Below are 27,913 nucleotides of genomic sequence, written 5' to 3' on the forward strand. Positions count from 1 at the left end.
GCGTAAGGGCATAACTTCTATACCCCGACATTCTGAAAGGAGAGTAAGCACATTCAGCTAAATGCCCTTAGCATTTTCCCCACATGTTCTGGAGTCTCACATTGTCAGGAGTGCTGATCATAGGAATGTTTTTAAGGGTATTTAGCTGAATGTCCTTAGAATCTTCTTTCAGACCTTCATGATGAACACACAAAGGTCCAGGGTGAAGCAGGCAGGGCCAAGCACGGCTAGGGATGTTGGGAATGTGTGCCCCTGTGTTGTTTTTATGCTGGGTGAGGCCCTGGCTTGGAAGGGGAGTTTAGCTTGTATTTTTTTCCACTGGCCTGACATCTTCTCTTCAATACTCCCAATATTATCTAAATTCTGTTGTTTCGTCGTTTAGTCATGTGCAACTCTTCGTGACCCCATGGACCAGAACACGCCAGGCACTCCTGTCTTCCACTGCCTCCCGCAGTTTGGTCAAACTCATGCTAGTAGCTTCGAGAACACTATCCAACCATCTCGTCCTCTGTCGTCCCCTTCTCCTTGTGCCCTCCATCTTTCCCAGCATCAGGGTCTTTAGGGTCATCTAAATTCTACCATTTAGCAATTGCTAACATTCACTAACTCTAGCCATTATAAGTGCTCTTGCACCCCCTAAACTCTATTACCCCAGACTTGCAATATGCATTCTTGCAGGCATTGGTAGGTTGTAGAGCTTATCACAAAATTTGGGTAAATGTGAATTTCAAAATATATCAAATTGATACACTTGGCTTTAAATATGAACTTAAAATTTCTCCCCCAGCCCTTGTGAAGAATGATAATAATAATAATAATAATAATAATAATAATAATAATAAATTTTATTTATATCCCGCCCTCCCCAGCCGAAGCCAGGCTCAGGGCGGCTAACAACAATAAAACAGTACAAAAGTACAGCACAAACAACACTCTAAAATCATTCATTATAAAATTAATTAATTCAAGCCACTGGCAACCATTGGGCCAGAGCTCCGCGAAGACTGCCGAGGGAGGGAGTCAGGCTGTGCCCTGGCCAAAGGCCTGGTAGAACAGCTCTGTCTTGCAGGCCCTGCGGAAAGATGTCAAGTCCCGCAGGGCCCTGGTCTCTTGTGACAGAGTGTTCCACCAGATCGGAGCCACGGCCGAAAAAGCCCTGGCTCTAGTTGAGGCCAGCCTAACTTCTCTATGGCCTGGGACCTTCAAGATGTTTTTATTTGAAGACCGTAAGTTTCTCTGTGGGGCATACCAGGAGAGGCGGTCCCGTAGGTACGAGGGTCCTAGGCCGTATAGGGCTTTAAAGGTTAAAACCAGCACCTTAAACCTGATCCTGTACTCCACCGGGAGCCAGTGCAGCTGGTATAGCACCGGGTGAATGTGATCTCGCAGCGAAGACCCCGTAAGGAGTCTCGCTGCAGCATTCTGCACCCGCTGGAGTTTCTGGGTCAGTCTCAAGGGCAGCCCCACGTAGAGCGAGTTACAATAATCCAGTCTGGAGGTGACCGTCGCGTGGATCACAGTGGCTAGGTCAGGGCGAGAGAAGTAAGGAGCCAACTGCTTAGCTTGGCGGAGATGGAAAAATGCCGCCTTTGTTGTAGCTGCAATCTGCGCCTCCATGGAAAGGGAGGTGTCGAAGATTACACCCAAACTCTATAGTTTGGAGTTGTGTTCCCACAACATCTGAGGGGTCATTTGTTCCCCATCTCTGGCTTAAGGAACAGTTCACATGAAGTTTGCCTTAGCCTTCCTACAGTTATTACACCTCTTGCTCAGTTTGGAATAAGCCTCACCCTCTAGTCATATTTGTTCTTGCCAGGATCCATACAAATGGCCTTGCTTTGTTTGCATTAATATTTGCTCTTTTGAGGCGGTTCAACTTCCTAACTAACAAGAAAAATACAATACGCTTTGCAATGTTGATGTTATCATTCCAGCTTGTCGGTTCACAATGTATAGTATTTCTTATTGGCACCCAATCCATAAGAATATATGCAGCTCCTTCCCTCAAGGTGAAAGTAATCAAGATACTCAACCCCATAATCATTTGTGACCAAAATGGTGTGTTTTTCTTTCTGTTTCTGAGGAAAAGTATGTTTCTTCTGGAGAACCATCTTTCCCCTCACAGCACCCTCCACCCAAAAAAGGAGCAAGAGAACTCAGGGGTTGATCAGAAACATATGTTTCTCTCTGTGTGTGTTGTATTTTAAGCATTCTGAGAATTTGCAAAAATTGTGTAATACTCTGAGGGCCAAACTTGGCAATAATTCATACTCGATAAAGAACTGGATTTTTTTCCCCATTCAAGTTGCTCTTCTAGGGATACCCATCTGGTTTGGAACCCTAATATGTGGCCAAGGGGACATTAACCATTTGCTCTCTACTATGGCCCCAATTCATATCCATGCTCCCACAATTTGCATAGAAATACAATCCCACTCCCTGGTGCCTTGCAGCTGCGAGTTTTCCTATAGATGGAGCAAGATGGAGTCACCAAATATACTTGGCATTGCCACTCATTTTCTAGGGCTGATTATCAGCATCAATTTGTTTGTCCCATGAATGAAATCCCTCTGTCACCCAATGTGGCGTTTGCCTCCTAGGATGGGTCATAAGGAAAGGGTTAAAATGTGTGTGATGTGATTGGCCAGTGAGAATGCAAGGAGGGAGTAAAAGTTGAGGTTTGGGAGTTGGGAGTTGAGGTTTGGGAGTTGGAGAAGGAAGAGGGAGGAATAGGCAGTGGGTTGGTAGAGTTGTATTGTGAGAGAGTGAGAGGAATTGTTAGGTGGAGTCAGATAGATAGTTGGGAATAATCAGTTTGAAGTTGTTAGGAACTAAGATTAAGAAACTGACAAGAGAAATATTAACTGAAACTATACGCTTGTTCCTGCATTTAAAAATAAACTTGATTATTTGTTAATGTTAACAACTGTCTGGACGCCGTGTGTCACCGTGAGAAGCGGGGTGGTGGCAGCGAAGAAAGCAATCACAGTGGTGGCACAGGGTCAATAGACCGTCAAACGTCTGGGGGCCCTGTGTGATCGCCACACCATAGTACAACAAATCAACTTTCTTTTACAGTGGTACCTAAGGTTACTGTGATGTGTATGGGTTGCTCGTGCGTAAGTTGCCGCCTCTCCAGGCTTTGTTGCCTTGCTAAACCTTTCTGTCTGGGCAGCCCTTCACTTCGTGGCTGCCTCAGTCGCTAGCAGAATCCGTCAGTGGGCGTTTCTTAAATCTTTTCCAACATAAAAGTTGTTTGACACCCAGTCTCCTCCTACTCTCTCTGCGCGGAAGTCTTCTGCGCAGGGTGGGCGTGGGTAGCGGGGGACCCGTGCTCTCCCCGCTGGTGTCCGGTGAAGAGTCCTGGAGCCCTCTCGCCGATTCCCCCATCAGCCCCTCCTTATCCCTGGTGTAGCGCTGATTTGCTTCCCCATCTGCGGAGCTGCCTATCTCCCTGCTGGGCCCTTCTCCAGCATCATTTGAGAGCCTTCCCTCCGCCTCTAGCTCCGATGTCAGTTCCCTGACAGTTACATACGCTTCAGGTTACAGACTCCGCTAACCCAGAAATAGTACCTCGGGTTAAGAACTTTGCTTCAGGATGAGAACAGAAATCGTGCTCCTGCGGCGCGGCGGCAGCAGGAGGCCCCATGAGCTAAAGTGGTGCTTCAAGTTAAGAACAGTTTCAGGTTAAGAACAGACCTCCGGAACGAATTAAGTACTTAACCCGAGGTACCACTGTATTTTTAAATGGCCTTTTTTTGCGATCACCGAGCCAAGTAAGACCATGCCTTGCTCACCAAACCTCTCTCATTGCCAGGGAAAAATAATAAATAGAACGAGAACCTACCCAAGTGAGGCTGCCACCTCTTGCTACACCTTGTCAAAAAATGTTTGCCTCCTTTGCATTCATTTCTATATGGATGGTTATAGACTGCTTTGAAAAGGGATTAGACAAATTTATGGAAGATTTAGACTCAGTGGCTACTTGTCAGAATGGCTACATGCTAAATTCAGGATCAGAGGAAGCAGGCTTCTGAACTCCCATCACTGGGGAACAACCAAGGCAGAGGCCTATTGCCCTAATGTGTTGCTGCTGGGATTCCCATAAGCATCTGGGATGCTTTGGGGAAGAGGATGTCAGGCTAGGCATGTATTTGGTGTGATCTGCTCTTCTTATGCTAGCAGAGTTTATGCATTCACACAAGCCAGGAAGCTAATTTGCACCCCACTGCTGCAATGGTTATGGGGCTGAGGCTTTGGGGCTAATTTCCACCCTGATGCCCAAGTTTTCAGTGTGGATCTAGAAAAGAGATCCCAGTCTGCATTTGTTCTTGTTCCCATCCCACGCAACGTCAAACAATAGGACACTTTTTCACACAAAGGCTTGTGGATATGTAGAGACAGCTTGTACTTGTTTTCAGTGTAGCGTGTGAACAAAACCATCACCAAATTTTATTCACCACAAAACAGTGTCATATTGCAGATACAAACTTTAAAAATCCTTTATTTTTATAACTCCTTTAGCACCTATCCTTGGAACACAGGCTGAAACAGATAATATATGAAGCATGCAAACACAGAGGGATCTTTCCCAATAAAATAATAAAACCGTGCAGGGATTAAAATAACACGTGTCTGGCAAAACAAAGGCCAGGAGTGCAAACCTGCGCAAATATTCGTCCCCGCCTTCTGCCTGTTACCTCTCACCATTGGCGCGCATCTTCTCATATAGGCTTCCCTATTGGGGGAAATTTGAGGCATTTTAGGAAACGTGCTGGGTCTGCGTCTACTGGCTAAGCAATAGACTACATCCCCCAGAGTCCCTGGCGGTAGGTCTACGGCAGACAAAGGGGCCAGTTTAAGGGACGTGGCCCCATTCCGCTACGCTTTTGTTCTAAAGGAATCTCAAGGTTCCCACGAGAAACATGCACCCAAGTAGAGACCGGGGTTAGTCGTTGTTTCCGCTTTCCAAACTCGGAATCGGAGACGCTCTGCAAAAGAGGCGAGCGGATTTCTGTGCGCAAAGGAACGCGCGAGCATGGACACTCCTGGGAAAGTAAGAAGACAGCAGTTTCTCTTTCATATCGAAAGGCTGCAAGCCCATCCAAGCCCTATTTACCTGGGAGTAAGCTCCTCTGAATTCAATAGGTCTTACTTCTGAGTAGACACGGTTCGGATTGTGCGCTGAAGGATTACCCTTTCATAAAGTTGCAATCCCGCCTTCGCACACCTCCTCAGGAGTGTCATTAAACTCAGTAGGTCTTACTTCCGACTAAGCATGCGTCCACTTGCAGTTCATGGTTCCGGTCACGATATGGTTTGAAGCTTTGATTGCTCCCAGGTTCTGGCTGTGGAAGCGGATGAAAAGGGGAAAGTAGCCGCGTGCAGAATTGTATGATCACCAATTGCGTGATCAAAAAATAATTGCATTTAAACCGCAACCTTTATGTGTCTTACAAAGTTGCATGTGCAAGGATTTAGGCTTCATTCCCGGACTTCTTAGCAGACAGCTATAAGAAACTTCCCCAGCCTAAAAATGGTGCCCTCCAGATATTGCTGTTTTATTTTAGCCTAAAAATGGGGAATAACAGTTAATTTAAACAAAAAACGAAAGTGGGTTTTGAGATGTTTCGAACTACAGCTCTCTGTATTGTAGTCCAAATGATCTACAGAACACTGGGATAGAATCACAGAATTGTAAGGGTCCACGAGGGTCATCAAATCCAACCCCCTTCAGTATTTTGCCCAACGTGGGGCTCAAACCCACAACCCTGAGATTAAGAGTCTCATGCTCTACCAACTGCACTATCCCGGTATGGCAAAGGCTGAACTGCCAGTCAATGCAGTACAGGGCAGCCAACATGGTGCCCTCCAGATATTATTGGACTACATCTCCTATCATCCTTAACCATTGCCCCTGTTGGCTGGGACTGGTGAGAATTTGAGTACGGCAAAAAATGGAGAGCATTGTCCCCTGGTGTAGCAGATGATAGTGAGCAAGATGGAGCAAGAGTCTGTCTCAGTACAGTACTTGTGGTTGTATTTATTGTGGCAAAGAAATGCATCTCCCCCCCGCCCCGGAGAGCTCTCAATGAGAAAATGCAAGAAAGAGTATTGCGACTCCCAGATGTTGCTTAACTACAACTCCCAGCTTCTGTTCTAGGCCTATATTGAGATACCAGGTTACACCCTGGAGATGGACACTATACTTTTACATTCCCCACTGAAGTAGAAGATGAACCCACCACAGCAGCTTCTCTCTGATTTCCCTTTCACAAAGTCCCATCTGCTGCACCAAACAAGATTCCATTTAGGCTACAACCTGCAACTATACACTTTCATCCAATCCTATCTCCTTTTTGCCCTGCCCTGGGATTGGATTGAGTATCTCATTGTTCCCTTGTTTTTACAGACTATAAAATGCAAGGCTGCTGTCGCCTGGGCAGTAGGGAAGCCGCTTTCTATTGAAGAGGTGGAAGTTGCCCCTCCAAAAGCTCACGAAGTTCGTGTTAAGGTAGATGAATTGTTTGTAGCCTTTTCCATGCTCCTCCGTTACGTGGATAATTTTTCCTATCAATGTACGACTTGTGTCTGTTGTTGCTCTGTTTCTCCAGCTGTTTCTGAAAAGGTTGTACAGATTTTATTACACTTGTGAGTCAGCAGTGGTAGTGATGGGTAAGCTAAGAGAAATTTAAGACTGGTATGGAGTTTTCATTCCAGTTTAATTTGATGCTGCTGATCATATATGTGTTTATTTGTTTGATTTGCAACACTTCCAATAAGACATCACCAAGTGATTTAACAATAAAGTCGTATATCACTGCTTAGACTGCATCATTTCAAGCAGTATATAAGTAGGAATAAGAATAAATATAGAAGAACATCACTTAAAATTCTTGTTGGAAAAGGAAGGTCTACAATAGTCACTGAAAATGCAATAGACTTGGTGTTTTTCTGATTTATAGGGGGAAGGAGTTCCAAAAGAAAGGTGCCACCACTCTAAAGGCCCGATTCCTGCATTGTATGGAACTGACCTCCTGATGCAGTGTTATCACAGGTCCTCTCCTACAGAGCACAGTGACCATAGCACTTTGTGTCTTACATGATAACTTTGAAATGATTGCAAATTTCATAGAATCATAGAATTGTGTGGTTGGAAGATACTCCTAGGGTCACCCATTCCAACACCCTGCAATGCAGGAATCTCATAACAGTTGGCCATCCAATCTCTGCTTAAAAACCTCCAAGGAAGGAGAGCCCACAACCTCCTGAGGGAGTCCATCCCACTGCTGTTAGAAAGTCCTTCTTGATGTTCAGTAGGAATTTGATCTGTATTAAGTTGGTGCCTTTCACTTCCATTACACTATCCCTAACTCCAACCTTAATATTATGCTGTAAATCACTGCAAATGGAAACCCAAGAAGTCTTTGGAGTAGAGCATCCTTCACCATCCTGATGCTCACCAGGTGTTTTGGTTTACAACTCCTGTTGGCTGCAGACACCACATGTTGCAGGGTGTCAAAAGCTGGGCTGGAGTAAACAGAATATAGAATAGAGCACAGGGAATGTCAAAGAAATGCACTTTTTTCTCTTACAGGTAATAGCCACAGGGATATGTGGAACTGATGACCATGTTCTGACAGGCTCTTTCCCTAAAGTCAATTATCCTGTCATTCCTGGGCACGAAGGAGCTGGAATTGTAGAGAGCATAGGTGAAGGAGTGACTTGCGTGAAGCCAGGTACATAAAAGGATTTTAGATGTATTATCAATATATTTCTAAAGCACCACAGCATAATTTGACAATGCACAGTTGTGGTAAAATCTATGCTTGCTCAAGTAACTCTTACTGTATTTGAGATTATCCCTGGTGAACCAGCACTAATCTTTGAATGTTTCCACTACGTAAGTGCTCCTTCCTCTCTGGACTGTAGACTCTTTTTTAAATTAAATTTTTCTGAACAATAACATTGAGTAAAGGATGTGTGTCAATATGCAGGCAGTGCCAATTTAAAAGGACTGACTTAACACCCTAGTCCCTATTGCAGCCTCCACCAACCTAATGTCCTAATGGACTACAACTGCTATTGGCTCAAGCCAGCATGGAATGGAAACCACTTCCCATGGAAACAACTTTCCTCTCTTGAGTAAGCCATGCGCCTACTGCCCAGCTGCTAATGGGAGGGTGTGAGGGTGCCTTGCTCCAGCAGCTCCCATGATTCCTGGCCACTGGCTGTGCTGGCTGGGGCTGATGGGATTTGGAGTCCAAGAATGTCTGGAGGGCCGTAGGTTCCCCACTCCCGATGTAGAACTACCTGCTGCAGCCTGAAGTTGTATGTGCCAGAAGAAGTTTTGCCACTTTATTCCAAGGAGTGAATAATAGGCTTCTTGTTTACTTTGCTGAAGTGGACAGCAGGCTGGAGCATTTGTTGATGAGTCTTTGTTGTAGCAAAAAAAGCCTTGTGATGCTGTGGTCACAGTATTTTGATACATAGCTCACTCCCTTCACTGAGCACTGGTTATGGATGCAGACTCCCTTTGTTAGGTTGTTTCTATCTACTATATTTTTATGCCTCTTTTATTTCTAGGAGACAAAGTTATCCCTCTTTGTCTGCCTCAGTGCGGAGAATGTGCATCGTGCTTGAAACCTAACACCAACTGTTGCCTAAAAACCCAGTGAGTTGTTCTGGAAATTTCTCCTGTATTTCTATTTCTGCAATATGCAGCACAGCTTTTTATTATTGACAAATCCCGATCTCTTTGAAACAGCCTTCTTGAGCCACAGAATCTAATGCCAGACAAAACCAGCCGATTCACCTGCCAGGGGAAGTTAGTTCACCACTTCCTTTGGATCAGCACTTTCTCAGAATATACAGTCATGCCTGACTCAACCGTTGTTAAAATTGATGATGATGCCCCTCTGGATAAAGTCTGTCTTTTCGGCTGTGGATTTTCCACCGGCTATGGGGCTGCCCTCAATACAGCCCAGGTGAGAAATCCTGTGCTCCGTTTGTGTTCCTTGGTAGACTCTTTTGGTCTGTGTAATAGACATGAGCTTCTTCCATTGGAAATATGGCCTACATTACCCTATTCCACAACTGGAATTTATCCTTGTCCTCTTTTCTCCATGGCTGTATAGGTCACGCCAGGTTCCTCCTGTGCTGTCTTCGGTTTGGGAGGAGTTGGTCTTTCTGTGGTCATGGGATGCAAAGCAGCTGGAGCTTCACAGATCATTGGGATCGACATTAACAAAGACAAATTTGTAACAGCAAAAGAACTGGGAGCCACAGAATGCCTTAATTCTCTGGATTACAAGAAGCCAATTCAGGAAGTGCTGGTTGAAATGACAGGTCACGGTGTTGACTATGCATTTGAGGTTGTTGGGTGTTTGGATACGTTGGTATGTATTGTTTTTAGTCAAAAGATTTCTGGCTCCAATTTGCAATTTGATAACCATAGTTCGCCAGTTTGGAAGAAATTTCAATGTGCAATTAGTGCTCAACAAACCAGGAAAAAGGGAATTGTAGCACACAAAGGGAAGAGGGAGGGAAGAGGATTTGTAAGATGAAAGAGATGGCTCATAAACACCCATGACGAAGCAACAACAACCCTTACTTCATTATTCTGCATTAACTATTTTGCAGTGCATCATAAAATGTTCCTTTGCATGACAGCAACCTGTTTAATTTTTCCCCTACTTTGATTAGACAGCTGCTCTAGCGTCCTGTCACATGGGCTGCGGAGTCTGCGTGATGGTTGGTGTGCCTCCTTTAGGCTCTAGGCTCTCCTTCGATCCAATGCTGCTTTTTACAGGACGCACCTTGAAAGGGAGCTTCATTGGAGGTATGGTGATGCACCATGAATGAGCAAACATGTGGATGTATGGACATTTCCCAGTTTCTGTGTTTAGTACTGTGAAACCCTAAATAGGTTATGAAGTTGTTTAATAACTCTGTCTATGTGCCACTCCTAAGAAAGTCCTTTCCCAGGTGGCTGATCAATGTGCTTCCACCCAGATTGGCAAGAAGGGCCTCCATAGAAGATCTTTAAAGCATGAAAGAAGGGGACATTGTAGGGTGGCGGAGCTCACCTGACCTCCAGCTGGTCACATCACTGCTGCTTACTGGGAGGTTCAGTAGGAGGAATCAGGTCAGCATGTATGTATATACAATCCAGCATTCCCACTGGTGTATTTGCACCATATTGGCCTTGTCTTCTCATTCCACCTCCCGGTAAGCAGTGACACAACCAGATGGAGTTCAGGTAAATACTGTTGCCCCACTTCTTTGCAGAGACACACAGACAACGACACCTGATGGTGATCTCAGGGCATGGATTCGTACTTATTAGTATTAGTATTTTATTTGTACCCTGCCCATCTGACAGGGTTGTCCCAGCCACTCTGGGTGGCTTCCAATATGTACTGTATAAAAAGAGAATAAAACATTAAATATTTAAAAAAATCCATATACAGGCATTCCTTTAGATACTGGAGTCACAAGCCGTGTAGGGTGTTAAAAATTAAACTCTGCACTTAGAATTGGCCCTGGAAAGGGGCTGAAATGTTGAATTGGTGTAATAAAGAATGCATGTGCATATGTGAATCTCTCCACCTACTACTACCTTCCCAGGCCAGGAAGGGAGGCTGTTTAACCCTTTCCTTCTCAGCCATCATTCCACTCGGCCTACGCACCCCTTGCCATTGCCTGCCTGTCCCATCCTAGCCCTGTCCAGATAAGCTGCAGCAATTTTTGTGTTTGGAGGGTAGCTCAGTCTCGCTATACCAGCTACAGCTGTGTATCTGTAAGAATTCCTGGACTAGAAGTGGGAGCTGCAGGATGGGTTCCTGCCAGAACCAAATTTTGTTTTAAAGACTGGTTGTTGCTGCCCTTTATTTTCTTGAAAGAATAGGCAGTAGCAACCCACGTGTTTTCTGACTGTCCTCTTGCCCTATCTTTGGCTTTATAAGACTTTGAGAATATCACAAGCCTTGTATTGCTGAGTCATTTTTATGGCATGAAAAAAAATTCTGGGTGATAAACATTGTGTGGGTCGTGGTGCTTGGCATGATAACATAAGATGAGCTCAATGGCCGTCTCGTCCAACACTGTTCTCACAGTGACCAACTGGATGCCTGTTGGAAACCATTTGAATGCAAGAGTACTCTTCCTTCCCGTGGTTTCCAGCGACTGGTATTCAGAAGTATTGCTGCTTCCAACTGCTGTTTTGTTGCTTCTCCAGGATGGAAGATGAAAGATTCTATCCCTCAGCTGGTATCCAGTTACATGGAGGGGAAATTTAAGCCAGATACTTTAATAACCCACACCTTGCCATTCAGCAAGATCAGCGAAGGATTTGATTTGCTTCATGCAGGGAAGAGGTGAGATTTGTGACTTATTAGTACTTGCAGAACTTCTTCCTCCTTTTTTTTCTGTTGCAGAATTTTCTTTAAAGCCACTGACATTCTGAGGAACTGGCCTCCTGGAGATTTGTCTGAGAAGAAGGGATTGGCACCAATGACTACTTGGGAATTAAGAGTATTTTGATATTTATAGGACAATGTGGCTAAGTCACACCTGGACATTGCAAGACCTACTTCAATAAAACCCTGATCTCAACCCTCCCAGGTAGACCAGAACCCCTTTGGCTTATACTACTAGAGCTATAGAGCTGGAAGGGGTCTGGGAGATGCTCTATTGAGTTAGGTGCATTTTTATAAATCTCTTCCCCCAAGGGAGGCATACAAAGTTTGTCCTGCTCTAGTGATTGCAACAACTCTGTGAGCACTCTAAAGTCTCAGTTTCTTCTTGTCAAATATGCCTCACCAGCTCTGACCACAGTTCTGCAGCAGCAAAGTAATGCTGGCATTAGCCCACCGTCAATGGCCTTGGCAGTGGGCAGAGGAATGGTATCTGTCTGTCTCAGGAGACAGTGAAAGAATGCACCTTTGGGGGTGAAGTCAAATTGTTGGAAGGTTACAGCACCTGCTGTGGCTGTAGAGACATGTTTAGTTGCAGCAGGGGTAGATGAAGGCATCCAGTTGTGCTGTTGCAAATGCACTGTGGTGTTTCTTCTCTCTCTGCTCCTCCCAGAGCTCATTCCTCCTCTGGAAACTGCTGTGGATACACAACCTGACTGCCTTGTCTACAGGCACTGCAGTCATCTGCAAGGGATTCCCACATGGTGGGGTAGATGTTACCAGCCTTCATGTCACGTCTACAGACATCTATGTAATGCAGAGTTGGTCTGCCAATGGGCCTAGTGCCTGAAGCCCATAGAGCACGCCCTTGGGGATCCAGCCACCTTCCATTCTGTGGACATGGTTAAGCCAGCGTAGACATCTCTGAGACAGGAGTGCAAACATGCTGGGAATGTGGACTTGGGAGAGCACACCTTTGTTTTAAACTCTGTCCTGCCATGTGGTACCCAAAATCCGGGAATGCTGGTGGTGCTGTGGTCTAAACCACTGAGCCTCTTGGGCTTGCCAATCTGAAGGTCGGCGGTTTGAATCCCCGCAACGGGGTAAGCTCCCGTTGCTCTGTCCCAACTCCTGCCAACCTAGCAGTTTGAAAGCATGCCAGTGCAAGTAGATAAATGGGTACCGCTGCAGAGGGAAGGTAAACGGCGTTTCCATGCGCTCTGGTTTCCGTCACGGTATTCCGTTGCGCCAGAAGCAGTTTAGTCATGCCACATGACCCAGAAAGCTGTCTCTGGACAAACGCCGGCTCCCTCGGCCTGAAAGTGAGATGAGCGCCACAACCCCATAGTTGCCTTTGACTGGACTTAACCATCCAGGGGTCTTTTACCTTTACCTTTTTACCCCAAATCCTCCTGACACAGTGCATGTGTAAGGCATTGCGAGGTTTCTGCTGATGGTTGTAAGTTATGGCTCACTTACATAAAGCAGCGTGCTTGACACACAAGCCTTGTAGACCTTCATCTTGGTATCCCAATTTATCCCTCCCCACCTCCCCACCACACTTGGTGCAAAGGGGATTTGGATTGCTCTGTACCACAAACACATATAAAAATATATCTATGTGGTGTATGAAAACTCAGTACACTTATCTTAGGGTAACTGCAGCTATCTAAGGTGCCAGTTCTCTGTCGCATGTGGCCACATAATGAGATGAGATTTGCCACCTCGCCAAAATGCTGTTGGATACTGGATACTGTACTACTAGAAGCAGACTGCAGTCATGTTTCTCTCCCTTTCCTCAGCTCCAAGTTGCCAGCAACATCTGTCCAACAGTATGTTGAACAAAAAATTAATGATCACATGGGGGTCCAAAAATAAACTCTGCTTCATTGCTTTTTCAGCAAAAGGATTTGCAAAGTTAACCCTACTTTTTCCTCTTTCAGCATTCGTATTGTCTTGGTGTTTTGAGTTGCTGGCTAGCTGAAGCTTCCCAAATGCCTTCAGCCTGGAACATCTCAGAAAGAATTCTCTCTCTTCCAAATGTGGTTGCTTTTAAAAAATAAACAAAAACAAATACACTATAAAAACTGCTGGCAAATGACATGAAGTGCCTTTCATACATTTTATTATGGGAGTGGAAATGGTACAAACAAATATAGCAAGGTTCATGACAGTGAGCTGGTTTCACTTCGCTCTGGATGCTTAGAGATCCCAAATCATGCTCTCAAATCTAAACCATACACAGAAAACAAAACATACAATTTCTGAGCACCCAGAGCTGATTTAAATTAGCCAACAGAAAGCTGTTATCTAGGGATGGAAAGATCAGTCTAGATCTGTTTCTTATGGGTTTGTTCATAACTCTCGTATCCTGTTCCTGCATCATTCTGCAACTTTAAAACAACAACAACGCAAATTCAGCTCATCCTAGGTAGGATTTTAGCTATCTTAAATAAACAGGCAAGACCACAAGCAAACCAGCAAGGCTTCCAGGAGGTACCCTGGAAATTATTTGTTTTATTCTCCTGCAGGAGGACAGTACCCCCAGGTCAAAACCCAAAAGCTGAACAGAGAAATCTCCCAAGTCTGTTATACAATTCTTACAATTAGTAAATAATTAGTAAGCATTAGCAAATGCGTCAAAGTCATTAAGAACAGGTGTGTGCATCAATTTTATCTAAATTAATATTAAGATACTTTATTGCTGCTCATATTCCTTATCTTATTGATACATTAGCCCCTGCCGTGTCTCTACTGTGTAAAGAGCACAATATTTTATGACTAAATCAACAACTCTTTGCCCACCACAGGACCGGTGCATGATATACTGCCAAGTTCAGCCAACAATCTCAATAATAAGTAGTACAAGTGTAAACAGCATCGGACTTAGAATCATAGAATCATAGAGTTGGAAGAGACCACAAGGGCCATCGAGTCCAACCCCCTGCCAAGCAGGAAACACCATCAGAGCACTCCTGACATATGGTTGTCAAGCCTCTGCTTAAAGACCTCCAAAGAAGGAGACTCCACCACACTCCTTGGCAGCAAATTCCACTGTCAAACAGCTCTTACTGTCAGGAAGTTCTTCCTAATGTTTAGGTGGAATCTTCTTTCTTGTAGTTTGGATCCATTGCTCCGTGTCCGCTTCTCTGGAGCAGCAGAAAACAACCTTTCTCCCTCCTCTGTGTGACATCCTTTTATATATTTGAACATGGCTATCATATCATCCCTTAACCTCTTCTTCTCCAGGCTAAACATGCCCAGCTCCCTTAGCCGTTCCTCATAAGGCATCGTTTCCAGGCCTTTGACCATTTTGGTTGCCCTCCTCTGGACACGTTTGTCCTGTGCAGGAGGTTTCCACAGTTCGTTCTGATTCAATACTATTTAGCTCAGTTGGTTAGAACATGGTGCTGATAATGCACCATTAGTTCGATCCCTGTATGAGACAACTATATATTCCTGCATTGCAGGGGTTTGGGCTAGATTATTTTCCATATGTTAAACTGATCTAAGGATTTTGGGGGGATCTTGAGGGGAGCAAAGACAGGGAGAAGCACAAGGAGAATCAGGCAAAAGACAAGCATTCCCTTCACATACACTCATAGACTCCTTTTGCAGTATAAAACCCTGATGGTTTCTAAACCTGGTAGAGCAGGTTTTCTCACGGCAGAAGTTCAGCCTTCAACATGTGGAGATCGGCAAGAGTGGTAACTGATGGAAGGTGGTGAGACCAGAGAGCGTACCGCTGCTGCCCTTCCTCACAAGAAGGTAATGGAAAGGTGGTGGAAACATCTGACAAAGGCTTTTGTTTGATCTGATCTGAAAGAAATCTACCCACTTCCTTGTTTCTCACACTTCAAGCACTGCTTCAGGACAGCTGATCAAGGAATAAAGATATAGTTCTTGTTTGTTTGGGCCACTAAAGGTAAAGGTAAAGGGACCCCTGACCATTAGGTCCAGTCGCAGACAACTCTGGGGTTGTGGCACTCCTCTCTCTTTATTGGCCGTGGGAGCCGGCGTACAGCTTCCGGGTCATGTGGCCAGCATGACTAAGCCGCTTCTGGCGAACCAGAGCAGCGCACGGAAACGCTGTTTACCTTCCCACCGGAGTGGTACCTATTTATCTACTTGCACTTTGACATGCTTTCGAACTGCTAGGTTGGCAGGAGCAGGGACCGAACAACAGGAGCTCACCCCGTTGCGGGGATTTGAACCGCCAACCTTCTGATCGGCAAGCCCTAGGCTCTGTGGTTTAACCCACAGCGCCACTTGGAATTCTTGAGTGGAAGAGCATGAAAGATCTATGAATGAGAGGAAATCGTGCAGAATAAACAATGAAAAATGTTAATTCATGCTTGGAAGCCCAAAGGCGGTTTGAAATCCAAATCGGAATTGTTTTTCAAAACGGACTTGATCATTCACTTCATTTGAATGTTATGTTGATTTGTCTTTTGCTGGCGATAAATGAAAGCTCTGCAGAAAATCTGTTGCCAGAATGTCCGGGGGGGGGGGGGGGGAACTATCCTTAAGTCCAAATTAGTTCTCTTTTTAAATTTATTTATCTCAAAACATACAAAAGGATAAAAGCAAATAACCGCTTTCCAAAGCACTGGTGCAGTTTGCAGGGCTGACACAGACTTGCAGCACAAAACAGATCAATATAAGCACATCATAAGCACATTTTAATTTTGTTAATCTACACCAAGATAAAATCTCCACATTGACATGTGAGTGACAAGAGGGTGGAGCACTCCCACAATTTTGTTTATATAAATGGATGAATTGATACCATACCCAAAGCACACCTCAGTGGTGGCTGAGCTACTCTGAGAGTACTAGAGCCAAACTTTGCAAAAGGAGAATAGAAGATTTCCAAAGCTGAGCCACTGTCATTCTCGCAGCCACTAATGACAACCATACTAATGTTTTGTTTTGACCTTGGGATTTAAGGTTGTTTCCATAGGCCACAGAGCTAAAGAGGGGTCTAAGACAAGAGTTTGACCAGTGATAGCAGATTGGTTCTTGATACAAAAGCCAACCAGGCTGGTTGATCCTTACTTCAACATTGACAATGGGACTGAGTTCACCACACCTGAGAGCAGCTAGTTTAAAGATCACAGGGAAGGGCTCACGACTCTCACTGCTCTGTCAGCTCCCCATCCCTCAACATCTGCCACCTGAGGCAATCACTACACTCTGCCCTGCCATTCAGCCTAATATCCTTCCAGGACAAGGTTGTGAAGATAACATGGGAGAGAGGCAATTTACTGCCTAAGTCCCTGGAGGGTGGATGTGATAAACATATAATAGCAATTCCGGTGGTTATATGGCCAACATCTGTTCTGCCAAATGCAGTGATCTTTGCAATCTGGAAGTCCGTATTCTCCTATAGGGCAGAAAGCAGATCAAGGCTTATCTTCAAGTTTTTGGCTTCCCTTGTAAAAACCACTTGAAATGTGAACTTCAACTGTTTATTAAGCTCTTCAAATAACCCTCAGGCACCTGCACTGGGTAGGAGAAGAACACACAAAAGAAAATACACTAGTTTCCTTCTGGTAAATTCCACAACAGGAATTGGGAGCTCTGGAGCCTGCAGGAGGCTGGAGGACACGCAGAAAACCATAAGGATTCTCTAGGTGTCTCACGACATTTCTGGCTACGAAATAAATTGTTTAATTATTTCCTGGTGCTGTGTGTATGCGCGAGCACGCAAAAGTGAGGATTTGCCTGTTCTTCAATAACCTGTAATAGAATTTCTTTCCCAGTTTTCGACCCTAACGGCTTCTGCACTCCCTCCTTTATGCATTAGTAAAAAGTGTGTGCCTCTGGCATCTGAGTAAAAAGCATTGTGTGTGATTATGCTCTATTCTAAATAATTTGATCAAGAGAACATGGGCCAGAATGATTTTCACTTGTATGTACAAGTTTTTAGTCAGAATGTCTGTACCTGAACTGACCTTTTTCTTTTTAGATCCAATATTGTCCTAGCTCGTAATGTTAGTTTACTTTAAATGGTAGCTCCAGGGGGAATTAATTTCAGCTAAATACTTGCCAGGAACAAAAGAACTTTGAATCCCAGCTAGAAATGGACCCTGGCCTATCATAGATTACACATTATGTGTGTGGTGGAGGAAATAGTTGTTTGTGTATCTCTACATTCTTGCTTTAGGCAAGGAGTGATAAACAAGAAGAAAAGTCCTTTGTAAAGGAGCAAGCTTGTGGCAAAACTGAAAGCCAGATCTGGACACATGGCGACTGCAGGAAAGGTAAGGAAGACTGTTTTTATGGTTCAGTCTAGTCGATCTGAACGCTGCATTCTAATGTTTGCTTTTGCATAGCTACTACATTGCTTTGAAGAGGAAAGAACTAAGCTTTGCTACATTCCCATTGCCAGAGGAGAGAAACCTCTGAATTTTATTTGTGCAAATTGCAAAGCTGCAAAGACCAAGATGTAAAAAATTATCTCCTATTTATACATTCAAAACAAGAGTCTGCTTGATATAAGTGAATGAGACAAACAGCAGGACACTCGATTTCCCCAGTAATACTAAAAGCTGACATTGCATTGTGTAGGCATTAAATAATAAACCAAGAGGTTCTGGGTTTTAAGGTTACCTCAACTATTAGATTGCATTACACAAGTTATTATTGTTGTTGAAATAATTCATTACATACTGTAATGAGTATGGGTTGCTCGTGCGTAAGTTGCCGCCTCTCCTGGCTTTGTTGCCTTGCTAAACCTTTCAGTCTGGGCAGCCTTTCACTTCGTGGCTGCCTCAGTCGCTAGCAGAATCCGTCAGTGGGCGTTTCTTAAATCTCTTCCAACATAAAAGTTGTTTGACACCCAGTCTCCTCCTACTCTCTCTGCGCGGAAGTCTTCTGCACAGGGAGGGTGTGGGTAGAGGAGGACCCGTGCTCTCCCCGCTGGTGTCCAGTGAAGAGTCCTGGAGCCCTCTCGCCGATTCCCCCATCAGCCCCCCTTTATCCCTGGTGTTGCGCTGATTTGCTTCCCCATCTGCGGAGCTGCCTCTCTCCCTGCTGGGCCCTTCTCCAGCATCATTTGAGAGCCTTCCCTCTGCCTCTAGCTCCCATGTCAGTTCCCTGACACATACATAGAAATAAATTATTTTTAAAAACCTTACAAACTTATATTGATAATAAACCTGCCATTTTTTTATAACAATGCATGTTATAATTACAGTGTTCCCAAAAAATGTATATGGTTTGACATAGTCATGCAGACTGTCAGTTTCAAATAATTATATTGACCTGAAGTTGATATTTCATTTACTAACATCAGGAAATTGGCACTAGCTGGTTGAAAGAAGCCCTCGTAGGTCATAGAATCATAGAATCATAGAGTTGGAAGAGACCACAAGGGCCATCGAGTCCAACCCAAGGTCTTTGATGGAGGTCTTTTCTACATTTAACTGAAGATGCAGAGAACTGAACCTGGAAGCTTTTGTATTAAAAGCTTGTCTTCTGTTACTGAAATACAAGCCCTGTCCAATAATGATCATAATATTATTTATTCGAATGCTACTGTTTACTGAACCCCATTAACTGTTACAGCATCAAATGGCATCCTTGTTGGTGTGGGTTGGGCATTACTAAAGTGTTTGTAGGCAGTAGACTTTGGGAGCACAGGTGTGCTGGTCTAGTGACACTTGCAAGTCATGTGATAGGGATGGGCAACCTTTGGCAACTGAGGGCCACGTTCCCTCAGGCGTAATCTGTCAGGGGTCACATACTACCAGTGGGCAGGACCGGAGCCAAAAGTGGTCAGAACCAGCTTTTTCCCATCTCTCTTTCGGCTATTCTCCTCCTCCCTCTCCATCCCTCCCTCTCTTCTCCTTCCTTTGTGCTATTGAAAGAGGGAGAGATTATTCTTGCCAGCGGTCTGAACTGATAGTTTATAGAGCAATTTTGAAAAAAGGTCTTGGGGCCAAGGTTTCGCACTCCTGCTGTAGAGTGAAAGTGGCAATCTCCATGCTGACTACAGCAACTCTAAGGTTGCAATCTTAACTGAATCATTATAAGGTACACTGTGAAATTCATCTCTGACCTGTTTTGATTGGCTCCATTTCCACAGGTGATCAAATGCAAATGCATAATGTCTTGCGTTTCCTGTGACATTATTGTTCCTTACTTTCTCCTTTTTGTTTAGCTGGCCTTATGCTCTGCATATCACTCCAATTCCATTTCTTATTTCCCCTTTTCCTGTAGTTGCCAGGAGCAGTGGGATACAGATGTTTAGTTTGGATTAATTTATCCAAACAGAGCCAGAGATTGGAGGTGGCCAGAATTGGATGCAATTGTTATACTGCAGGGGTTGGGTGCAGAGGGGACAGAGGTGGAGACCGAGGAAATCACTCTCCTTGTTTTCTGATGTGTTTTGTTTTGTTATCATCTTTTAAAACAGCACACAGAGTGTAGGTGGGAGGGAAGTTGGCCAGACTGTGTCTCTCCCCCAATCTTACATTTGAACTCAGGAAAAAAGTGAATGTACCATTACTTTTAAAAGGAACGAAAAACTGTCACAGGGTAAAATGGCAGCAAGAAGGGTAAAATGGCAGCAAGAAGGGTAAAATGGCAGCAAAACCTGCTGTTTTGGCAATAATAGCACAGGATGAGGACAACTGATCTCTGCTGGGGCTTAGATTTTAAGTCCTCAGTGGCTTGGGACCTAATATCTGAGGGAAAGCCTCCTCCCATATTGTCCTGCCTTTGAAATTCATATTTGATCTTGTTTTGATTGACTCCATTTCCACAGGTGATTAAATGCAAAGCCGCAATCATCTGGGAAGTTGGCCAATTGCCTTCTGTGGAGGAGGTGGAGGTTGCACCACCAAGAAGCCATGAAATTCGAGTGAAGGTAAAACTTATTATTCCAAAAGGGAACGTGCTTTCATTCATTGTGAATTACGATTGCCGTGGCTGAGGATCTTGTGCCTAAACTCTGAAAACTTGGATACGGGAGTCTTGAGTGGTGGGGCAATGGTTCTGGAAGACTTATACTTAAAACTCAAAGGTGGCTCTTTCCCTGCCAGGAGAAGAAAGATTCCACAAAAGTCTCAGCCACATTTGTGCAGAGTTTCAACTATAGTTTGTTGAGGTTGTAGTTGAAACGTACACAGCAATAAGATGAAAGGAAATCCAATACTTCTGAGCAAGTTCAAAAAAGAATAAAAGTGAAAGGTTCTCCCTACTGTCTTTCGTACAAAGATTATATGTATTTCTGGCTAGTCCTTTGGGTCAGATCTGAACTGGATCAAGTGGGTAATATTCTTGCTGAAACTCTTGTAAGCAACTTTCCTTGTGGGCTGGCCCTCTCTGCGAATACCTGCAGTTGTGTGAATGTGGTATCTGCACGATCATCTGTTCACATGGAGACCCATTTTTTTGACAGAGACAAAAAAATTCAGTGCCAGTTCTTGACGAAAATGTGCGCCAGGTTGAAGCAGAGTAAGTACTGAAATAATATATATTCCATTTCCCCTGCAGATAGTGGCCACTGGGATCTGTAGGACGGATTATCATGTAGTGAAAGGCATTTTTGCTAACATAGACTACCCAGTTATTGTGGGTCACGAAGGAGCTGGAATTGTTGAAAGTATTGGACCAGGAGTCACTTGCGTAAAGCCAGGTAAGGATGAGGCAGATCAGAAACTCAGAAGTGCTTGTGCATTGGTCCCCGTTGGGATTTGCAAGCATGACATAAATAGCTTCACTACAAATTGTCTTCTAATGTAGGCATGGGGAAACTTTGGGGCCCCAGATGTTGCTGAACCACAACATTCATCATCCCCAGCAATCAAGGCCAATAGCCAGGGATGGTGGGAGTTGTTCACATTATATACTACAAATAATCTCTTTCTCCAAGTACCCATCAGAAATGTAAGGTATGCATGAAAATAGTGTTACAAATGTTGGACAAATGCCATCCCCTATTCCTGCTGAGTGATAGCATGATTCCAGGAGGTTCCAGGCCCTCAGCCAGGGTCTGTGTTCCTTTGGAGAATTGAGACATGGCAGAGATTGTTGTAGCTTTAAGAAATATGATTTATTCACCTATTTACATCTTCAGTGCATAGAGGGAGTCCAAATCTTACAGCATTGTCATCGCACAGAAGTGCAGCCCTGGAGTCAAAGGCTTATCTTTCAGCCAGCCTTCAGCCAGTCTGCCCAAGATGGATCCCAGACTTTGTTCACCCACTTCTTCCCTGCACACCTTGCTAAAAACTATATTTTCCTGTCACTTCACACCAAGTTATCCTGGCAACCTTCTGCCTGCCCAGATTCCTCCTAGATGGGCCTTCAATGCCTTTTGTTATGTTAATGCCTCTATCCCAGGAGAGACCCTGGCTTGGAAAGGAATCTTAGCCTGATTTTTCCACTGGTCTGCAATCTTTCCTTCAATACTCCAAATAATCAAAATCCTACCATATATTAATTTCTAGGGTTTAGAGGAGCACCCCCCCCAAAAAAAATAACAATATGCTTCCCTATTGACACACCTCTTGCAATATTCCTTATTAATATCACTGTGTTTCTCACAAAATCAAGCAAGTACACTCTGGCAGAAATGCTTCTGTTTCCTTTGAGTGACAACCATAGCTTCATAATACACAAAGTAGCCCTGTACACTACAAAATAATCAGGGGAAAAGAGTATAAATCAATAAAAATTGTTGTGGTGATTTGGAGATTTGAAATCAAGCTGGATTTGAGTTTGTTAGTGTCTCTGGTAACTTCTCTCTCTTACATCATAGATGTTGGCTTACATTATGGAAGTATGTTCTGCATTTCATTAATATTATTGCTACAAGTTTTTCATGGCCTTTGAATAGAACAATAAGCCTATGAACTTGAACTTAAACTGTTCTTGTCCTTGTTGTTTTCCCACAAGGTGACAAAGTCATTCCTCTTTGTCTTACCCAGTGTGGAGAATGCAGCTGCTGTTTAAGTCCTAAAACTAACTGTTGCCTCAAGAACCAGTAAGTTTATCTGACATCTTCTATTAAATATTTGTGTTTCTTAGTAATATTGAAAATTAGCATTTAGTCCAATTTATTATGCAAACCAGTCTGAATCTCCTCAACAGCCTCTATGAACCTATTCAAAATCTGATGCCAGATAAGACCAGCAGGTTCACCTGCAGAGGGAAACAGATCCACCACTTCCTACAAATGAGCACCTTCTCCGAATACACGGTTGTGCCTGAAGCTTCCATCACAAAAATCCACAATGATGCTCCACTAGAGAAAGTCTGCCTCTTTGGTTGTGCATTTTCCACTGGCTATGGAACCGCTATCAATTATGCCCAGGTGAAAATCAATTCACATTGATTCCCTTGTGCTTCTCAAATAAGTGAAACAAATGTGTGCTTACTCCCTGCTGGAGAATAGTGGCACCTTCAGGGATCACTTTTCCTGTAACAATTCCGAGATGCAAAAATAGCTGATACTACTTCAGCTTCCCTGCTCTCAATGGGTCCAGCCTCATAATAGTAGCTCTGAAAAGCAGCAGCAAGGGGCTGATGGTTGGGTAAGTCAGTGTGTTTCGACCTCATAGGCCACCAATGGGGAACATGTCACATCCAGGCACTGTTGGACTACAGTTCCCATCATTCTGAATGGCCATGTCGCCTGGGGTGATGGGTGTTGAAGTGCAACACAGGTCCTCCTTCCCTATCCGAGGCTGTTCCTTATCCCAGCCTCCCAACTGCATTCTTTTGTTTCTCTTGTTTGTCCCTTATTCTCTTCAATGATTCCTGCCCAATTGGTTATTAATTATATTAATTATATTTGTATTCCTTCTTTCCTCCCAGGACCTCAAGGTGGTATACATGGTGTGTCGTCCCCCCCAACATTTAGCCTCACAATATTCCCATGTTGGACTAATACAGTGATTGGCCCAAGGTGACCCAGTGAGCTTCATGGCTACGTGGGGATCTGGACCGTGATCTTCCAGGTCCTAGTCCAACACCATAACCACTACACCACAGTTCTGTCTCTCTATGCCTCTTATCTTCCGGTCTGCCAGTCTTCCTTCCTCCCAGAGCCTCAATCCTGCTACATCACTTGTGTTCTGGGAAGTCCCTAATGCAGTTTTTATCAATTTGCAGGTTGAGCCTGGTTCTACCTGTGCTGTCTTTGGCTTGGGAGGTGTCGGTCTGTCTGTTGTCATAGGCTGCAAAGTTGCTGGAGCATCCAGGATTATTGGGATTGACATCAACAAAGATAAATTTACTAAGGCCAAAGAGTTAGGAGCCACAGAATGCATCGCTCCTCAAGATTTCAAGAAGCCCCTGAATGAGGTTCTGGTAGAGATGACAGGTCTTGGGGTGGACTACGCATTTGAAGTGACGGGAAATATTGACATTGTGGTATGTTTTCTGTTTTGGTGCTAATCACTTGTGCTCACATCCCCATTTTTTGGCTCTCCTGTTCAGCCCAGGGCTCACAGCTTTGATCTCTCATTATTTAAGCAGTGCACCTGGTTGGGACTATGTAAAAGTTTTAGGTGGGAAATTCAGAGGACTGAGGGAGGCTTCATGGTTGAAGGAAATATGCTTCTGAATTCTACTTGCTGGCAAATGCAGAAGGAAAGAAGACTGCTGTACTCTGGTCCTGTTTGTGGGCTTCCCAAAGGCATCCGGTTGGCCACTGTGAGAATAGTATGCTGGACTAGATGGGACCCTGGCTTTTATGTTCCTTTATCTTTTCCTATCCCGAGCTTGTTTTTCTTTGTGTCTCAAACAGGTCACTGCCCTTAAATCCTGCCATTTGGGCCATGGCACCTGTGTGCTGGTTGGAGAACCTCCTGCAGGGGCACAGTTCTCAGTCGAACCTATTCTGCTCCTCACGGGAAGGAAATTAACAGGATGTTTGGTTGGAGGTGCGGATTGGTGATACATGGCAGCTCCTGCACTGAATCATAGAACGGGAATTCATGCTGAAGGTCACTGAGTGTAGATCTTGCTCTGTGCAGGATCTTCAGTGCAGGATTCAGCCACAGCATCCGTGACAGATGGCCCTGCAGCCTCTACTTAAATAGCCTCTACTTCAAGCCCAGGGAAACCCATCATCTACTGAGTCAGTCCTACGACCTTGTTGAAGAGTTCTTGTGATCAGGAAGTTTCTCCTGATGTTTATCTGAAATCTGCTTCCCTGCAATTTCCCCCATTGATCCTAGTTCTGCCCAATGGAGTAACAGAGAATTGTAGATTTGGAAGGGACCCCAAGGGTCCAACCTCCTGTACTGCAGGAAACTCAGCTAAAACATCCATCCAACCTCTGCTTAAAAACCTCCAGTGAAAGTTGCCATCCTTATTGGTGGGCAGCAAAATAATGTAAGTGAAATCTAGAGGTTTCAAAATGGGTGCCTAGACCCATTTATATGGTGACTTGCCAATGCAATGTCTGAAGACCTATTGAAATCTGTGCAAGTGAGGAACCCAAATATGAGGTTGATGGATAGTGTGGGAAAGTGTTGGTGGACATAATAGGTATGCAGACTAAATTTGGGGGCAGTCTTTATTTATTTTAAAAGCATTTTCTGTCCTTCCTTTCCATCCCATTGGCTTTTGATTCTACTAATCTTACATTGTTAACATAAACAGAAGTTATATTCATCTTCTAAAAAAATTTTTTTAATAAAGTTCACACATCCTAACATTTTATATTCTTTGGAAATAATCATAATCAAGCTTGCTGACTAATCCAGTGTTCTTTTATTTCTCCTGCCCCAGGTTGGAAGTTAAAAGATGCTGTCCCTAAACTAGTTTCTGATTACATGAACAAGAAATTTAATATGGATGCATTAATTACTCAAACATTGCCTTTTGATAAAATTACCGAAGGCTTTGAGCTTTTACTTGCAGGGAAAAGGTATGTGTTCTATTTTTTATTTTATTTTTACATTCTTACATTTCCTTTCTTCCAATCAGTAGCAGATAGAATGATAGGGTGGCAACACTTGGCTGACCTCCCGATAGTTATGGGGTGAGGCGGAAGGTCGAGAAGGCTGGGAGGTCAGTGTGGTGAAAACACCCCAGCAGAACCAATCCAGTGATTCTACTAGTGCATTTGCATCATGCCAACTTCCCAGCCATCTCATTCCTCTCCCTCTCCTTAAAACATAAGAAGCTGCCTTATACTAAGGCAGACCAGTAGTCTTTCTAGCTCAGTACAGTGGTACCTCGGGTTAAGAACTTAATTCGTTCTGGAGGTCCGTTCTTAACCTGAAACAGCACTTTAGCTAATGGGGCCTCCTGCTGCTGCCGCACCGCTGGAGCATGATTTCTGTTCTCATCCTGAAGCAAAGTTCTTAACCCAAGGTATTATTTCTGGGTTAGCGGAGTCTGTAACCTGAAGCATCTGTAACCTGAAGCGTATGTAACACGAGGTACCACTGTACTGTCTAGAGCAGGGTTTCCCAAACTTGTGTCTCTAGCTGTTTTTGGACTACATTTCCCATCATCCTTGACCACTGGTCTTGTAAGCTGGGAATGATGGGAGTTGTAGTCCCAAAACAGCTGGAGACACAAGTTTAGGAAACCCTGGTCTAGACTGATTGGCAGAAGCCCCCCAGGATTTCAGAGTAGGGACCCTCCCATCCCTACCTAGGGATAAAACCTGGAACTTTCTGCATGCAAATTAGATGACCTGCCACTAAGCTGAAACTGCTTCAGTAAGCAGCTGCGACTCAACTGTTAAGAGGCCCATGGAATGTTGCCCCCCCCCCACCATGCTGTCTGCTACTGCCTCCAATGATATTGTTGTGGTTTATTTTTACCCTCACAACAGCCTTGTGCAGTAGGTTAAGTTGGGAAATAGTGACTGGTCCAAAGGCACCCTGTGAGTGCTTTGGAAATGTCAGAATTGGACTTTGATCAAACCAATCTAAAATACTCCAGTTGGCAGCATACAGAATCGCAACACATGTCTTAAGAACTTTAAGCAGAGCCGGCCCTATCGTTAGGCAGAGGACATGAATTTTGGTGCAACGTGAAATGCCGTGTCCCCTAGGCTAACCTGTTTTCCTCAGGCACAATGGTATTCCTCAATCAAAATAGTATTCAGTGATCAGTCTGGTCAGCTTCTGGTCAAATTGGAGGGAGGGGGTGCCATCTTGTACTTTGACTGAGGTCACAAAATCTATTGGACCAGCTTTAGATTTTCCAAGCAGAGTCATGGTTATTGCTATGATCTCTTTTGATGTCTACTAAATGTTGCCAGGGTGCTTTCTTGTACTTATATTAATGTTTCGCCTTTTCTCTTTCAGTATTCGCTGCATTTTGTTGTTTTAAACTTCCAGAAGCAACTAGTAAAAGGGGCCTCAGCTGGATAAGTACCTTTGCATCCCTCTCCAAATTCAACAGAAATGGTTGAGGGTTAAGTCAGCAACGATGCAGTGGGCTAAAGATTTAGGACATAATATATAAATGAATATATTGGAAAAGCTGTGGAAAATTGACATGAAATTTACTGCTTCATATGCTTTAAAAGAGAATTATATAAAAATGATGTATAGATGGTATCTAACGCCTAACAAATAGTCTAAAATGTATAAGAAGGTTCCTCAAGTAGATGGATCTTTTTTATAGAGTGGACTTGTAAGAAAGTGAGGATATTTTGGGAAATGATATACAGCAAGATAAAAAAGATGTTTAAAGTGATCATACAAAAAAAACCTGATGCTTTTCTCTTAGGGATTATAGGGACAGAAGTTACAAAAAGATGATTAAGCTGTTTATGTATGTAACGACAGCAGCTAGGATTCGTTGTGCACAAAAATGGAAGGAAGAAGAGGTTCGCACCAAAGAAGAATGGATAAGCGATGGACTATGCAGAATCAGCAAAGCAAACAGCTTAAAAAAAGAGAATGAGTACTGTTTTGTGGAAGAACTGAAGCCTTTTTCGGACTATTTAAAGAAATATTATAGTATGATGAATTTGCGAGAAGGATTTGAACCACAAGCAATTAGAGATTATTGTATTATTGTTATTGTATAAGAGCAAGGAGTTAAGGGGTAAAATAAAAAACACCGTGAAAAATGGGATGAGAAGTCGATAATAATTATTTCTTTTGTTTTATGTATTGGAATGTATATGTGAAATTTTTGAAAATTTTATAAAATACAATGGGGAGTCATACAACAGAAAATACTTTACTGTCTATCAATGTGATTATTTTATCTGTGTAGCTGAATTTGTGCAGTTTCATAAATAAAGGCCTGATTCCTTTTTTTTTTTTTTTTAAAGTCTCCAAGCAGAGTCAAGGTTGTTGCTATGATCTCTCCTGATGTCTATTGAATGTTGCTAGGTTGCTTTCTTATATTTACATTAATGTTTTCCCATTTCGTTCTCAGTATTCGCCGTGTTGTTTTAAACTTCCACAAGCATCTAGTAAGAGGGGCATCAGCTGAATACAGCTTGCCATCCTGCAAATCATTTGCATCCATTCCAAAATTCAACTGAGCTTTTATTGAAA

At 43.7% G+C, this 27,913-nt stretch overlaps 1 protein-coding gene and 1 long non-coding RNA gene across 2 annotated transcripts; both read left to right on the forward strand.

Moving 5' to 3' along the window:
• Positions 1 to 4,658: 4,658 nt before the first annotated feature.
• LOC308486003 (uncharacterized protein) lies at positions 4,659 to 26,729 on the forward strand (the record flags this gene model as incomplete). Its single annotated transcript, XM_081022228.1, has 18 exons — positions 4,659 to 5,056; positions 6,413 to 6,514; positions 7,598 to 7,739; positions 8,587 to 8,674; positions 8,768 to 8,987; positions 9,138 to 9,398; positions 9,706 to 9,841; positions 11,240 to 11,378; positions 13,361 to 13,378; positions 17,626 to 17,683; positions 20,191 to 20,292; positions 20,922 to 21,063; positions 22,326 to 22,413; positions 22,521 to 22,743; positions 23,544 to 23,804; positions 24,181 to 24,316; positions 25,170 to 25,308; positions 26,705 to 26,729. Exons 1-18 carry the CDS (start codon positions 5,039 to 5,041, stop codon positions 26,727 to 26,729), a joined length of 2,298 nt encoding a protein of 765 aa, XP_080878354.1. The 5' UTR covers positions 4,659 to 5,038.
• On the forward strand, positions 18,457 to 20,175 carry LOC308485491. The gene is made up of 3 exons (XR_013990565.1): positions 18,457 to 18,754; positions 18,818 to 19,953; positions 19,994 to 20,175. It is a non-coding gene; the product is annotated as an uncharacterized lncRNA (long non-coding RNA).
• Positions 26,730 to 27,913: the final 1,184 nt, after the last annotated feature.

The sequence above is a fragment of the Podarcis pityusensis genome (assembly GCF_964106645.2).
Source record: "Podarcis pityusensis genome assembly, chromosome: 9".
NCBI classification, from domain to species: domain Eukaryota; kingdom Metazoa; phylum Chordata; class Lepidosauria; order Squamata; family Lacertidae; genus Podarcis; species Podarcis pityusensis.